The sequence below is a fragment of the Pholcus phalangioides genome, unplaced genomic scaffold, assembly GCF_987345545.1.
Source record: "Pholcus phalangioides strain wild (caught in Gottingen) unplaced genomic scaffold, Ppha-v1.0 ptg000015l_1, whole genome shotgun sequence".
In the NCBI taxonomy this organism is placed as follows: domain Eukaryota; kingdom Metazoa; phylum Arthropoda; class Arachnida; order Araneae; family Pholcidae; genus Pholcus; species Pholcus phalangioides.
This window is the reverse complement of record NW_028301608.1, coordinates 39,002,233-39,019,943: the sequence shown is the minus strand read 5'-3', so window position 1 is coordinate 39,019,943 and position 17,711 is coordinate 39,002,233. Positions and strand designations below refer to the sequence as shown.

Below are 17,711 nucleotides of genomic sequence, written 5' to 3'. Positions count from 1 at the left end.
AACTAGGCTCTAACTCGTGCAGAAACTGGTCCGGTTTTGAGGTGTGGTCAGTACAGCACAAGTGATTTAAACCTCTTCACGACTACGGGCATAATATGTTCAAACACCAGTGGAATAAATTCAAACAAGTTCTGTTTTCTTTCCTCTCTTCACCATTGCGAAGCTTTATCCATCATCTACAAAAGTTGAATTTTTTCCCCTCCCTTTTTTATAATGCATATCTTTCTACTATATATATATATATATGAAAGAGAGAAAAAGAACACGTAGGGTGAGGAGGACTCTAAAAACTCTTATATTCTTACTCTTTATTATATTTTTTCTTTCCCCTTCTTTTTCTCAACGTGCGGTTATGTGAGGCTACTATATTTATTGTTGATACGTTAAATAGAGATAATCCAAATTCCTTGTCAATCCTTGTAGTGCAGTGGTTATCATGTATTAATTTTTAACTAGTTTGGATAGTACAGAGACCGGATAGTTGGGAGCTGGATAGTCGAGAGTCTACTGTATATAAAAATAACAAAGAAAAGTGTACAGCACTTTCTTACTTTTTCACCAAGTTCCTTATACTTAGCTCCCATATCTGTGCATTCAGATTGGCTAGATATCAGCCGTTGCTCAAGATGCACTATTTCTTCCCTTAAGGAATTATTTTGCTCCTGAAAGATATTGAGAACACTATTTGTAAAATAGCTACAGCTTGTGATATCAGTGTAAGCTAAAGTTGATTGCTGTGTGTGGAGAAGATCAATCAATACAACAATAATCAAAAGTTGCAGTGTTTAAGTTAGATATGAAAGAGATTGGAAGAGGGAATAAATACTTTATTTTCTATTGATGCTCATGTATAGAACCTATGTTGACCCCCTTTAATGCACTGGGGCAAGATATCCCATATCCCATATCTAAAAATACATTTGTAAATAGAAGTAAATAGAAGAAATACATTTGCACTCTCTCTCCCTTTTTTCAAGACTTCATTAGTAACCCTATACACAATTTTTTTTTTAAATCAGTTTTTTTTTCCTTTCTCCCTCACTATAGTTTGCATACAGGGCACATAGCTACCAGCACACATCACATTTTACTGGCAAACTGAACTGTTGATCCTAAAAGCATATTTCCAACTAGAAACAGCAGGAGAAACCAGAGTATGTATAAAACATTAATTTTGTTTTAAATTTTAATAACTGTTGCAACAGGAATGATGCATCTGAGTTCTACGTTATTCAAATATTTTTCATTGGAAGTATGCCTCTAGAATCAACAGTACCCCTGTAAAATGTGGTGTGTTCTGGTAGCTATGCACCCGCGTATATATCATAATAATACATACATATATATAGGAAAAGGGTGACTGGGAGGAAGAGTGGAAAACCTGTGCTCTTCATCTTTTTTTCCCTTCATTTCCTATACGTTAACAATAATACCAAGTCTTAAGAGCATCATGGCTCCTGGGCCAAGTGGTTTTTCTGAGGCCCTACCTGGTAGATTTAGGAAGATTTCATTTTTGCGAACCCCCTGGGCCGTGCCCATGCGTTAAGATGGCACTGTCTGCTAATTCTAATTTTTTGCCAAAAGCCGGCATGTAAATGGGTTAATTTTTATTAAAAAAAAAAAAAACACAATTTCCAATCCGTTTATATTAAAAATATGTGTATATTAAAATGATATGTTTATTAGATCATTTTAATATACACATATTTTAATATATGAACATCATATCAACTAATGGAATTACATGTTATATATTTAGAAGATGGTTATACCATGCATTTTCTAAAACAATATTTGTTTACAGAATGTAGGGAAACTGTAATTACATGTGTTAGGCCTGTTGAGTTATACTTAAGTTGTGTGGCTTGGCTGCTGTTTAGTGTGACAACTGTAATAAACATCTTTTTGGCAGTTTCAGCAGAAGTAAAAAAATGACAATAGCCCATGCTTTTGACTATACATTGCACCCTTTTCTAAGGTCAGTGTCGAAGTTGTTGCAATAATATCTTCATCAAACAAGTAACTACAATTTTATTTGATCTTTAAGAGTGATGATGGTGTGGGGGGGGGGGCACCAGATGGGGCCGACTTGGACCTATGAGCATATACAAGTAAAATAAATTTCACTTAAGGCCCTGTCTTCTGGACCATGCAATAAAACTGTATAAAATGGGAAAGGTTTTGATGTGCAGAAAAACTTGACCCTAGAAATAAGACCTTTTAAACAGGAAACCTCCTCAAGTGGGGGACTTTTCAAATGTGGAATCCATTGTATACCCATCACATAAAAATCCAGTTAGATAATGCACATACTCTTCAGAGAGAAACTGGGCAAAATAGTCTCTCAAAATGAAATTTTACCCTCTCAGTGGCGACCATGTAATATCTCACCTCCTCAAAACCCTCTTACTCCAACAATGATGAGCCAAATATGTTACGAGTCTTATAAGAATCTGTTTCCATCTCTCCTAACCTGTAGATCAGGGGTGGCCAACTTTTTTTCCAAGCTGCGCCACAATTAAGATTGTTTTCGATGAGCATTTGCCAATCTACAAATTTTTAACATGCAGACCATGCATCCTGTTTTATGATTCAGCATCAGATGATAGTATTTTCTACTTGCGACGGTGCTGGTTTAGTGAAAAATTTATTTCTTTAACTTAGAAATTTATTACGATGACTTAAGTAGTGTTTTTCCTTGAAAGTATACTATGCAATTTCATCGGCCTTTTACAATTGATTGGATTCAATTAGAAATCCACTCAATGCCAAGTCTACTATACAGTGAAAGCTTGCTACAACGATACTCGATATAATGATAAATCCCTTTACAACTATATTTTTTCAAGTCTTGTTTGAAAATGCTTATATACTCATATACATATGCTGCTTTTCAATATAACGATAATCTTTTGAAACAAAATTTCTTTCTTGTTCCGCAGAGTATTATATCGAGATTTCACTGTATATTTCTCGATGATATAATTATATTATCCTAAAATTATATATATATAAAATAAAGCAAAGTAATAATTACCCACGTCCATCAAAATAGGCAAATGAAGGATAACAATACATTTATATTCCGATGTGAACTGAAGTAAAAAATTACTTCAGTCCGTTCCTGAACAAAAAATTCAGTAAATGTATAGTAGTAGTTGTATATCCCAAGTTTAATTTTGATTGGTCAATGGTTGATTGGCCAAAGGGAAAAATCGCTTATTCCTGTGTGGAAAGCAATTTCTTTTGATTTACCCTCTTTCATGTCACGTGACGTTAAAGAGTGAGCCTAAAAATAATTCCTTGGTACTGTTTTTCGGATTATTCTTAAAGTCATGATTATGAACCTATGCTTATAATTCGAATAGGATGAGAATAAGCACGAGCAGATAGCACAGCCACTGCGAGCTTGGGGCCATTTCCCCAATAAACGTTGTAAGAGAGCAACATTTATTGAGAGCAACCCCACAGGAATTCATCAATATCAATGAATCCCCCTCCCATGTGTACGACCCTAAATCCCAGTCCAGAAACTGTGGCTCCAAAGACAAAAATCCAAACAGAACCGTATTGAATAAAAATGAATTATTATAATTAATTAAGAATACCTACCATAATAAATATAGGTTTGGTTAGATTACAAGATTATTCGTAATCTACATTCATAAGAAAAGGATTGTTCCAAGTTGTTGAAGAGAATTTGTTCGATTAAAAATAGGATAGAATTTCTTTAATTGTTGAAAAAAATAATGCATGCATGCCAATAATTAATGTTAATATAATTAATGTTAAGCATGCCACTTGCAGCATGCGTGCAGCAGGTTGGCCACCCATGCTGTAGATCAACAGCCAGTGAGTAGAATTAACTATTGTTCAAGTCTGATAACAGAAGAAGAGAGAAACAGTGTTTGAAATAACACTTTTCCCCCTTCCCTTTAGGTAGGAAAAGAATGTGTACAATAAGAAAAATATGTGAAGAAAAGTTTTGATGCAGGAAAAAAAATTCACTCTGGAAATAAGACTTCTACAACAAGAAAACACCTTTACAAATAATAGAAAAGATGAGGTATTTCTATCCTCATTCCTTGGGTTTTTTTTAATTATTCTGAGTTTGGGGGGGGGGAAAGCACTATCACCTGCATGAAATAAAAAAAAAAATTGTCTTGAAAAATATATTACATTTTACAGAGAGCTTTGGTTATTTCTACTGTATTAGTTATAATTAATGTGTACCAGCGAAATTTATAAATCTGTTTGAAGGGTTAAACTATTACCCTTAGCATGCATAAAATGGCAGTGATGCACAAAAAATTATTTTACCTATATCAACAAGATGTTATAAAGTTAAATCACCGTACATAGATGTACGCTGATTTAACTTTATTAAGCTATCATTTACATACCTGTTAAAACTTGGAAGAAATGACATTAACTTGCATTAAAAACTTTAATTTCTCAGTACGTACCCAAATAATTTTCATATGTTCGTAAACTTTATAAATAAAGTTTTAATTACCTCTCCTGCCGATGACGATTCGTCTGCCATTCTTTTATTTCCAGCTTTCACTTAATATCCAAAAAAGAAATCATGCCTAGGGGAAATCAGTTGGAGGAAAAAAAATCAGTAAGCAAACTTTGCAACATCTAACAACATACCTTACAATTAGAAAGTGGGGGGGAAACAATTGTTTTTGTTTATACATACATATATATAAGCATCTATATAGAGAAACTGGAAATGCCTTATACACCTCCAAATGTTTTTTTTTTGTATCTCAGCACCTCTCCTCACAAAGACATCTTAATACTTAAATTTCAAATACAAGGCCACAAAAATGTCCAATGAGGTGGCTGGGGGAAAAGTTGCCCGTAACAAATATGGATATCATATATTTCTAAAATACAGCAACCCCCCCCCCCAATTAAAAAAGTAATTACAATTACATTACAAACAATATATAAACATGATAAAATATATTATACAATGCCCATAAAATATATTTATGGTTGCCTTACTCTAAGTGTGGATAGCTTCTTGATTTACTCCAACATGTTTATCGTATCTTCAACGTTACAATGATTGGAGAAAAAAAACAACCGTTTCAAGAATGAATTTATTTATTTTTTTGGAATTAATTCCTGCCCTTCAGGACTTTCAAGATTATATTGCATTGTAAGCATAATTCAAGGTGCAGAAAGGAGAGCAGATTCATTGCCCTCCATCTTTGAACAAAAAAAACTGATTTTATTACTCTAAGTGACGTTTAATTATTAAAAAAACAAAAAAACAAGATAAGAAACAGCAATTGGTTATAGCATAAGAGTAAAATTCCAGACTTGAAAAATCTGTGGTTTTGATGATGAATAAAACATATACAAAAAAGGAAATGGGGGGGGGGATTTTTGCGAGATTGTATAGGATGACCATATGATCAGATTTTTCCAGGACACTGGTATTTTTTCATAATTTTGGATGCCCAACCTTTTTAGGTAAAAAAGAAGACCCATTTTTTCCATAATGCATGAAATAATAATAAACGTGATCCTCAGTTATTCCCACGAGATTCGTAAGATCTGTCCAGAGAATTTGTTAGTGTTAGTAGACATCCATGCTGAACTGGGATTCAAACTCAGACCTGTACAGTCAGAGGACTAGCTCCCCCTAACCACTGTACAGCCGGGTGGCAATAAAGGATTAAAACAATTTTGTCAGCTTCGATTCCCACCATCAGCGATTTCAACAATCATTTGCTCACTTTCAGCATCATATTTGATGACAATTGGCAATTTCCTGTATTTGAAATCCTAATTTCCCGCATTTTCCTGGAGGAAACATGATTAGTCAGATTTTATTTAACGGGACCTGGCAGCCTGGAATTTCAGAGAACCCTAAAATAACCTATACATGTACTGTTATTATATATTTGTTGAAGAACGTTTACAATAAAAGAATAGTAAAAAAGAACTATCAAGAACATTAAACTGATATAAAAATTACAGTAAAACCATATGCCTAGTCTGAACCAGGACTTGTTCGGATCAACAGGAATTTGTGTTTTAAACAATGACTTTTTCAAACATTGAATTATAATTGATATCACTCCATGTTAGACAAGTTACATATATAATAGTTTTAATTAAAAAATGAGCAAGAGTCTATAGATGGAGTCTATAGAGTCCATCTTTCTCCCTCAGAACATAGTAGGCCTACATGTATTGAATGGATGAGCAAAAAGAAGCATCAGTCTTCTCAAAGTAAGTATATGGTCAAGCATGGCTGTGACAGCCTGTAAGGTGTCCCATTGGTCATGGGAATATGATGTTCAAGATGATAGCTGTACACGAAAGGCATAAGCATATACAGGCTCTTCAAATGGGTAAGAAGGAGGCGAGATAACAAAAGGGTGTGTATAATGAACAAGGTGAAATTGATTGTCTACCTCCACCTATGGCAATACAGTAAAACCTCTTTTTGTGGACACTGTTGGGACAAAAAATTTGACCATATCAGGGGTTCGAAAAATACATACTCTTATTAAACAAGGAGAATTATTCGGCCGTAAAAGAGGGGTGACCGCATATGAGAGGCAATCGTTAAGCGAGGATTTATTTTATCACATTTTTTTTTAATGAAAAGGGGGGGGAGCAATCGCAATTTATTCCACCTGTTTTCACTTATGATATAAAGCTGTTTTTTCTCTGGTTCTTCATGCTGGACATGTTTTTTTTCTGAGCTTTTTTTTTGGATTAGTGAAGTTCTAGTGTATATTACACAAAATACAAGATAAAACTACAGAGCAAGGATTATTAACCATAGATCCTTGACATTTCAGGGGAGTATGGGAGCTTATTTTATGAGAGAAAAACAGCTCGCATTGGTATTTACTATGCTGCATGCCGGATATTATTTTGTAAAAAGATCTGCGGCACGAATTCTATTGGCACAGGACATTGCCCCCCCCCCCCCGGGTAGGCCGCACGTACTCCGATCTAAAATACTTCCGAAGGCTCTGAAGATTTTTTATTTCCACAGAGGTAGAAAATATAACATCAACTGACCTACTTCAACTAGATAGAACATTGAATGCATTTTTAATACACATTTTATACACATATTTTCAGTAAGTAACTACGGCCACCTCGAGAAAATGACATCAACTACGAAAATTGATCGAGTCGTAAGTGAAAAATTGCATACACGTAAACATGGTGCGCAAATATAAACGGACATGATACTCAAGTATGCAACGAAAGCCACATTTCAAAGAATGTAAATCCAAATTTTTAATTAAAATTATCATTTTTTCAAAGTCTTAAAATAAGAAAAATTGCGTTCGGCACAAAGTCGTGATGCGCTAAAAACATTCACCTCAACTCTGCGTCAACTCCATCCAAAGGCCAAGACAATTTCAAAAAATGAAGCATAGTAAACAAATCGACATCATTAGTAGTTGTTGTTTTCTGTTTCGATGCTGAGGCTTTTTGTTTTTGATGACGTAACAAGTGCAGATGGAGGGCAATGTTGGAGCTCTTCGAAACACAAATTTCGGCTATGTTTATGTGGAGTGGAGTACATATTCGTGCATTCAAAATGTTGCTTTTATCCGAGTGTTGTGAATCCATTGTGTAAATCTTACACGTGAAAGCTGGAAAAATGTCTTTTTCCTTTTATTTTTAATAAATTTTCACTAGAATTTTTATCTTAACTGAAATCCAGGGTGAAAATGGCCATGTTTTTCTCCCATGAAATACATTTTAATTCACTGTAATTTGAAGTACTCTTCCACTTCCTATACATTGTTCATTTCCAGTGAATTCAGTTGTAGTTGGATGTTTTTTTTTACGTTCAGCAATTTTTTGATAAGAATTGATGGCCTTCATTTTTTGTAGGCATATGGTCAGTGCGGATATGTAAGAGATATTTTGTTGCTAACTCAATGTTTCTGCTGCCATCTATTTTTCTAATTATAATATTGAATAAAAACTATACTATTGAATAAAACTATATATACTAAACCACCGTAATAACAACGGTGGAATCTGAAACTGAACCAGCAGGACCGTTTCCAGACATTTCTCTCCTGATACTATATTATTCCACAGGTCGGTAATTTTTTCACATTTCTGGAGAGACCGGTCCGCTTCTCTCGCTACGGCCTTATTGATTCGAACGCCGTATCTTAACTTTGAAATGTTTTGATTCGTTTTGCTGCATCCCCTCTATAATTAATCGCTTGTCTACATTACAAGAATGAGCAATATTTTGGTTCCCCCCCCCCTTTGGCATACATAATGTAAATATAATTTGAGCAGCTAAATTCATATTCGTTATTGCTCATCAGTAGCGAAATGTTTGTTTGCACCTTAGAGGAGAAATATAAATTATATTTCTTCTCGATGGTCTGCACCCCTGAAACTTTCTATTCACGAGCGCCGCTGGTTCACTGCCCTGTAAACATTGAGCGTGGGATGCGAATTAAAAAAGTTCATATATGTATAAAATAACAAAAAATTGATTATCTGTCTGTCTATCTGTGTGCGTGTTTACCTGTGTGTATATGAAAAAAGTATGTTCTATGTACAAATCTACAATTTTAGACGGAACGCCGCTAAACTTTGTGTATATACGAAATGTTACCCGACGCGTAAAAAATATTCTACTTCAGAAGTTCGTCAGTGCTGGACTAACTCCCAAAACGAAACAAACGGGTTTTTTACGTTCTATGTCGCCATCAAAGGAACACAGTGTTCTCAGGAAAAAAAATGTCTATCCTCTGTAGTTTAATGACAACAAATTAATAACCCATAAAGGGAGTTTTTTTTTTTGCTATTTAACACGCATTTTTAAATCATAGCTAATATTTGACAAAAATACCTAAAAAATTAGCGTTCATTTTGCAATACTGTTTAAATACCTCAAGTTTCGTTATATATTTATATATATAATTGCTCTAAAACATTTTGAACTTTTTATTCACTTAAAATTTATACTTCCAGAGTTATAATTAGCTAGCTATAATGCCCGGCACTGCCTGGGTATTATAGCTACCCACACACATGCATGTACGCACAAAGGGGGAGAGAGAGGGTGAGGGAGAAAACTAATTTCTTGTATATATTGATTTATTCTCTGTATTAGTTGATTTTAAATTTTTAAAAATATGATTCCATACATTCTTTCTTGTTTTCCGTTTGCAAAAATCATGTATATTAAAGTAAGTATAGTAGCCAACATATAAGAAATTTGACTAATATTGAATACTGAAAGAAAAACAAGAACAGATTTGAATGAATTAGACCACAGAAAGAAACATATTTTATGATCATCAAAAAATATTGTCATCAAAAGAAAAACAAATTGAGGCAAAAAAAAAAAAAAACAACACCTGATAAGAATAGTATAGTTTATTAGAAGGATTAATAATATATATATATATATCATAGTTAGATGCACTTCTAAAACAAGGTGACTACTTAACGCTTTCTTGCATGTTCTCAAATTAGTTTTCACTGCCATCACCAAATATCATGGCAAATAGGTGATTTGAGGCCCCTTACCTGACTAGATGATGTAAAAGCCTATCAATTTACATAACTTACTCTCAGGATCTCTTAGTACCAAATATCATTACCATGAAATCTCTTTATAGAGTTGAGGTCTCCTGGTCCATGCTTAAGATGGCCATGTTGACTGCCCTGGATTTATTGCTCTGTCTCTCTGTTCAAATGGTTTCCTGGGAGTTGACTAAATAGGTATTAGTCATCTCCACGTATACAAAGGTAATTTCTCTGTACAAAGCACCATAATCGAGAGACTGAGATATCAGTTTACGGGTAAAAACCCTGAAAAGTTTAATAGGCATTCTTTGAGAGACAATCCTCCTATTTTCATATACACAAACAAGTTTATTTAGTTTTCTTTCCTTCGTTATAACTACGGAAAAATCTGCGATGAGGAATAAAAAAAATTTTCTCCTTCAATGAATTTCCGTCCTTCGGTTTCCTTATATCCTATAAGAAAGGTTTTTATGTCTTATATAGTGTTTTTATTTCTTATTTTCCTTTGCTATCGTTTTTTTGAGAGACTTTCACTGTTTTTTTTTCCTTTTAGCCCGTTGCTGCATGCTATTATCATGTCCAAGGTTGCACTTGAATGTCGTTTGTTGCTCACGGTTGGGCGATCGTAACGAATGGACGAAACAGACTACCTTGAAGATTGAGAGAGAGAGAGAGAAGAGAGAAAAGAGTCCAAAACATCCAGGCGGGACCAAAATATTTCTCTATCTTTTTCTGTATAGGCAAAACGAATAAAAAATTAAATTCGCAATCAGTCACTTCGGTAGGACTTGAACAACTCGTTTTAACACCTAGAAGATAACATGCTTACGGATAGCAGAAACAATACGTCTAAAAAGAAATCACGTGACACTTTTATTTATTTATTTTTTTATTGTAATCCCTAACAAAAAGTTCAAAGTGGGAAAAACCCTTTTTGCAAGACACTGTCATTGTATGACTTTTTCTCTTTTCATTATTAGTTTATTTCTATCATTATTATTATTATTATAACCACTTCGGAAAAGGATGTGAAAATACTTTTTTAGAGAGACTTTTTTTCCCTCTTTCATTTTCAATTTATTGTATAGTAAATATTTTGAGATTAACGTATATCATAAATCCGAGATTATACATGTATGATTTTATTTTATTTTTTGGTATCCACCTTAGTATGTGTTATATGTAGGCAAATTTAAAAAAAAAAAAAATTTCCCTTTTGGAAGAAGTACCTTGTTTTAAAATATGATATGAAATTTAAGTGGCTGCTGTGGTTGTGGTTTAGTTACAATGAAGGTAGTATTTAGTGTTCGCCAATATGCATCTAGACGCGTGATTCATGCATCAAAATTTAATTTTACTCCCCTAAATTTCGTTGAGAAGTGAAAATTCCTTCTCATATACTCTCTTTGAGAAAATACTCAAATTTTAGATAATTAATTTTTATTTTTACGTAGAGATATTTCTCACTGATAAAAAAAAACCCATCTTTTTACAAAAAGCACCCTAAAAGTTTTAGAGGGAAGTAAAATTACCCTCTTCGAAATTATTTCTTTCGGATAACACTGGTATTTTAATATTATATTGTTCATATTAAATGTGTTTTTTTTTTTACCAATTTTCGATAGCTTTTCCGCTTCTTACCCAAATTGCATACAATTTTTATGTATGATTTATTTGGTTACTTAAATAACATATTAGAAGTTTTAAAAAATTAGACATAAAATAAGTATTTTTCTTTTAAATTAATTAACTTTTTAATTAACACAAACTAATCAATTTTATCTAATTAAAGTAATAATTATTACTGATTACAGAAATCTTATTATGATTACGGGAAACCTCATGAATCAGGTAAGGCAAAAAAAACTGTTTTTTTTATTTTAAAAAAATTATTTCTGTTTATGGTCAATACAAAAAAAGATTCCTATTGAAAAATAAGAACAAAATTTATAAAAATTTAATTCTTAAAAAATCATAAACAATTGAATTTTTTCGTAAACAAAATTTTAAAAAATACTATGACATTCTATTAGACCTTTCACACAATTTCCAAAAATGATCGTTTATTACAACCATTCGTATGAAAATTACTTGAAATAGCTTTTTTAACAAAGCGTAGCGCAAACAGAACGTCAGTCAAAAATGGGCTTATATAGTTGGTATCTTAAATGTAATAGTAGAGAAAGTATATATAAAGGATGAGAAAATTAGTGAATTTTGTAAATTATAATTTTAAGTTTCGATTTCACACATATGGGCGTTTCCTCCCCCCACTATATTTCCATCACTGACAAAATAGGTTTTTTGCGAAACGTTTTTGTGGTTGCCCTAAATCCAAGAAAGGTTTCTTTTGATGACATAAGAGAGTTTATAGGACAATACACTATTGATGATTTATCTGTAAAAATGTCACGTATAAAATCTCGCAATTATTGTGATTTCCATCCACAAATTTTTTAAGCTTCTATCATTATTGAGCAATAATCATACTAGCTAGAAATAAGTTTGTGACGTCATGCTGTAGTTATTTCAAGGACGATAAATATGATTTCATTTTACGAGAAACGTGTTTGTAATCCCTTGACAATGATTAAGATTCACTCATCACATTCATATTTGAAAAAAAAAAATTGCTGCTACCACATTTATCTGAGTTGGGGTTGGCCGTACATGGCGCAGAAAACGAACTTTAAATGTTGAAAGTGCATAATTATGAAAGAGTTTCGGTTACTCAATTGACTATGTAATTTATAAAACGGATAAGCTATATGTAGCCACATTTTTACGTGGCGAAAATAAAATGAGTTATATCTTACTTTGTGCTTTTCCCTTTCACTTTCAGTTTTGATATATATTTAATCATGGGCGGAGATACGGGGGGGGGGCGGGGAGGGCATTGTCTCCCCAGCGTCAAAGGTGGAATCGACTGATCTAATGTATATATGAGCTGACATCATCGTGCCCCTCCCAGCAATAATGACCTTGTTCCCCCCAGACTTCCAAGTCAATCTCCGCCTATGTATTTATACGTTGTGTATAAAAATTAACTTTACATTATCAGGTTATTCCTGGGAATGTTGTTAGAAAATATTGTATTTCTCAACCAGATGATGCTTGATACATGGCATCAATAGTCTTGAATAGAAGAAATTTCTTTGAATGAGGATTTTTTGAAAATCACTTTGACTTCTCGTCGTGAATCCAAGTATTCGATAGCAGCAAGATTTACTTTTAAAAGTAAAGTTTGGAAGTTTAAAGTACACGCGTAAACGCATATAATCGAACATACCACTACAGTACATATGCAGGGTCGCAGCTGGATACTTTGTCAGCTGAGGCAAACAAGCATCTTGGCACCACATGTAAAGTAGAAGAATCAGTTAAAGGGTGAATTAGGCACCACCCCTTGTTCAGCCAGCGCCCGGGACATTAGATACACCTGCTCCCTCCTAGTTGCAGCCCTATACAGGTTGATTCTAAATTCATGGAACAAACTTTAAGAGGTGATATAAGACTCCTAAACAAGCATTTCTGGTCATAGAATGTGCGGTTGAATGGAAATTCCCAATGGTGGTACAAGGCGTTTTTAGGGAGTGCACAACAGTACTTCACAAAAAGCAAATACATGTATCATCATATTTTTCTGATAGATTTGCTGCAATAAATACTATGAACCATTCGAGGGTGCAGGGTAGGGAGGCCAGATGTCCCAGTTTTTCGCTATTTTTAATCCTGTCCCGAAAAAGGCTTTCGGGACGCCTGTTTGCCACAGTTTTTGCTTACGCAATGAAATAACATTGTTTTCAAAATTTTTACAATTTAATTTTTTTGCTACGTTAGATATTATGCTAGGAATTTGTTATTTCACTGTTTTATTTTTTCCTACTACATTTCTGGCAGCTCTTATGGATATGGCGGTATACTTGGTGATTATATTGATTATACTGATTGCCAGCAAGTGACTTACGGAAATATGAATTAAGTTTTGAAGGAATTGTGGCCAGATTGCTTTGCAGGCAGAGAAATTTTGAAAACTTTGACACTTAAATTATACATGATACAGTAAAATCCCCTCTAAACGGGCACCCTTCTTTTATGGATGAATTTTTTTCCTGCCAATGTCCACAAAAGAGAGATTTTACTGTGTTAAATAAACCAGACGTGGGTCCCGCTTTTTCTTCCATATGGGATATAGGCCCATTATCTCGTAAGGTTGGGATTATCTCTTATGGGGAAAGCATTTTTGTTGTTAATTTAATGATTTCAATCGGTTTTACGTTATGCACTTGAGCGCAAAGCACTGTTGTAAAAATTCACACTAAAAATATTCCGAATCCTTGGAACGAATTAATCAATTTTACAATGATTCCTATGAGGAAAAAAAAACATTTCGGTTTCTGAACAATTCGGTTTACGAACGGACGAATTACACGTAGTAAGTTCATAAACCGAGGTTTGATTGTTCGCAAAAGAATAGACGTTATAATATGATATTAAGAGCATTCAAGTCCCCCCCCCGCCCCTCAGTAATTTATTAGTTTATTAGTTTAACTTTTGTAACTCATCCCTTATCTCACCCTTCGTGGCATACGCCCGCCCTTCAATCACATATAGGGGAGAGTGGGGTAATGTCGCCACCTTAAGACAAAAACAATTCTTCTTTTATAACTTAGATAGTACTTAAAAAAGAAAAAGTTTGTGCAAAGTGGCGGATTTGCCCCATATAGTGGGAAAATTCCACCACAAGCTAAATCTATTAGACGTAGGGTTTTTTAATTAATAATATCACACATAAGTATACCGTACACCGTACATAAAACCTATGTTTATTACAAATTACAAGAAAGTTACAAACATTTATAGCCCAGCAATTAGTTTAAAGTTAAGTTGTCAAGGAGGTGACAATATAAATAGGCCTATCAAGTCATAATAAAAAGGGGAAAATGTTTATAGGCGCGTGCAAAAACTCTCCTATCCACTGTATTCAGAATGAGCACACTTTGAGCACACATGCAGCGGTACCAAAGTTCGTTATTACCAAACTCTCCACAAATCCTACACATTTCAATCTCAGGATCAAATAAACCAAAAGCGTCATCATCTTCATTACCCCATCACATCAGGTTTTCTCGTCAATATCTTTTGACGATGACAATGACTGCTGCTTCTGATCCAGACATGCACCTCGTGCATTTTGGATTCGTGCATGCATTCCTCGATGACAACGACTGATCAAAGTTGAGCTTCCTCCTGCCATAATTCTTAGCTGCTTTTTTTAAGGTTCTTGGACTGCAATTTATTGACTTTTGCGTTGAGTTTGGTTTTTTCAGTTTGAACCCTCTTTATTTTCGACTTATTTAAAAGTTCGTCGGAGCAGGGGAAATGCTCGAAATGGGCAAACACTGTGGGGCAACAATGATATCTCGGCCTCAACAATCACTTTCGGAATATTTACTTTGGTTACCGTGGTTCCCTAGCAATGCGTTTTAGACATGCACGTGCATTTACAATGGTTTGTCACTTCTTTAATCCTGCCAGTTATATGTATAAAAGTCTATTTTTTTTATAATGGTTTTTGTCACTTTTTCAATCCTCCTAGTAATTGAAGAAAACCCGGGCAGCGCCGTGTATTACAGCTAGTACAAATATAAAACCTGAAGCCACAACAGAAAAATTGCCCAACAAAGTGGCTGGAAGAAAAATAAAAAGAAAGGGCTCAGTATTTCATGCATTTATACAAAATTTTTTTTGCAATTAATTGATTGTAAAAGCACTGGCATTTATTTGGTCTGAAATACAGCTAATTTTCCATTGCCGGTTGTCGGCCATTATTTACGTCCTCTCAGTTTTTAGTAACAGGATATTGCGAAACTGTACTTAAAATCCGAACGGTTCATGATAAATATATTTTTTTCCTTTCTACCCGGAATGACCGAATTCTTTGACGGGTCGCAAAAAATCGTGAATTGTGTTGTGTGTAGTACGACGTACTTACTACCTTTTCCGCTCCTCTCGTAATCACTTGCCCTTGATTTCAAGTTCATGTCTGCGTCACTGTCTAAAAAAATTAGATTAGGTACTTGACTCCGAAAAAGATTCTAGAGCAATCTATGAAGTAAAACGACGAAGGATAATTAAAAAAAAAATGCATTTCTGTGAACGAGGGTTCCCAGTCATGGTCTCACAGGAGTGTCTCAACCTTTCCACCTAAAGTTCCTTGAAAAATCATAATGCAACTGCTTACTCATACGGGTTGGAATAAATATTGAATTATTACGAAAAAAAAAACCGGAACGAAAGGGAAAATGAAATATGCTCATTGGAATTTTGATTAATCGAGATTTTTAATGAAAATAAATCAAAGTAACAAATTTCTTTTGTGTAATTAAGGTCATTATAGAGAAAAGAGGATAGTTTGAAAACGGATCCTGTTTCAAAGTTTTGACGTAAGAGTAAAATGAAATAGTTATTGAATTACGTACAATGGATCTGTTGTATTATTATTTCTTAAATGAAGATAAATATATTTTTTACAGTAAGAAATTTCCCGTAACAGCAAAATGCCGACCATCAGAAATTCAGATAATATCACAACATATAAATCTTAAAAAAACTGATTTTATAAACTTGGGTCTGACATTGGGATAGCTGCACGGAATATTTCGAGGTACAGTAGAACCTCGCTATAAAGGACTTTTATAACGGGAAGCTATATAAAATTTAAAAAAAATTTAAAATTTTTATCACGAGTTTAAAACTCGTTTTAAAGTATCTATAAAAAGGTATTATAACTCGTTTGAAAAGCATTTTCAAGCCAGCGATTGAACATCTATCATTGCTTTGTTTTGCATAACACGGATGCGCTGCATGACTCATATCACTCGTCAGCTAGGAAAAATTAAGATTAATACAGTGTATAAGCCAGAGGGCTGGACAAATCGCAAAAAACTCTTAGCGTCAGACAAAAATTTTTACCCGAAGAAAAAGATCCAAAATAATGCTTCTTTTGACTTTTTCAGGGTATAGTGACCCTCTTTCATGTTGGCAGATATGCTGGTATACATTCGAAACATTTTGTACTGCAATTTGGTAATTACACAAGGAAAATTTTAGGCACCAATACCAATTTTTTAGTCACCATAGTGACTTGGCGCCTAGGATTTGTCCACCCCTGGTATACGTACCTTTTAAATTCCCCCCAAGTTAAAGGCTGTTTTTTATTTGATCGTATAACGAACATTCTTAAGAAAGTAATGTTATATTTAATTACGGTACTCTTTCATTTAAATGTATATACCCTGTAGCATTACAACCCAATAAGAATTATTTGTTATAAACCAGACTTTCATTATAACGGACAAACTTCATCTCCCATTAGTCCGTTATAACGAGGTTCTACTGTACATGTTACCTGAAACCTGCAGGTAAATGTGATAAATCCGGCGATGATTATACACAATCACTGGATTCATTGAGTTATTATGAAACATCATTGGTCATTATGCATAATCACTGACTATTTCGGCTCGACAACTATTTCAATTTACTCTTACATCAAAACTTTGATTGATAAGTTTGATAAATCTTGTTCACATATTGTGAATTTATCACATTTACCGATGATTATGTATAATCCGCAGCTCGTGAATATGATGAATTGTCAATGAAATTACAGTTCTCAAATTTTCCGGACATTACGCAGAAACTTCAGTCTAGGGCAGGCACATTCAACCCGTTGCTCGAGAGCACCACAGTGCTCTCTGAAACACGTGGAGTGCTCTGTGCTCGTGCCCGATTTCGTGCTCGCGAGCACTCGATCAAACACCTTGTACAAATTTCATTGAAAGATTGAAACCATCCTGATTTCATGCATGGGTATGTCAAACTTGTCGTGAGGGTGCTCTTCTTTTGATGATGGGTACAGGCAGCGCTCGCGACTAGAAAAAATTTTAAGACCTGTGGGGTCTAAAATGACGAATTCGTTCGGTAATGTTGGTTATCTTGATACATGTGAGGAAAATCATCCATTTTACAAGAGAGACATAATAGTTTTTTATTTTATTTTCTCAATATACTCGTTTTTACATAATTTTTATAGAGAAATACGTGTAGGGTATGCATCATGTACGTTCAAACTGATAAGTGATTGAATA

The 17,711-nt window shown here is 34.0% G+C and overlaps 1 protein-coding gene across 1 annotated transcript in view; it reads right to left on the bottom strand.

The window, feature by feature from the left end:
• Positions 1-7,425, bottom strand: part of LOC149075985 (uncharacterized) — a 73,532-nt gene extending 66,107 nt beyond the window's left edge. Inside the window, exons 1-3 of the mRNA XM_089243505.1 lie at positions 7,370-7,425; positions 4,517-4,592; positions 552-662 (exon numbers count right to left, since the gene is read on the bottom strand). Of these exons, the coding sequence (XP_089099631.1) occupies positions 552-662; positions 4,517-4,546 (141 nt within the window). The 5' untranslated portion in view covers positions 4,547-4,592; positions 7,370-7,425. The remainder of the gene's footprint in view (positions 1-551; positions 663-4,516; positions 4,593-7,369) is intronic.
• Positions 7,426-17,711: the final 10,286 nt, after the last annotated feature.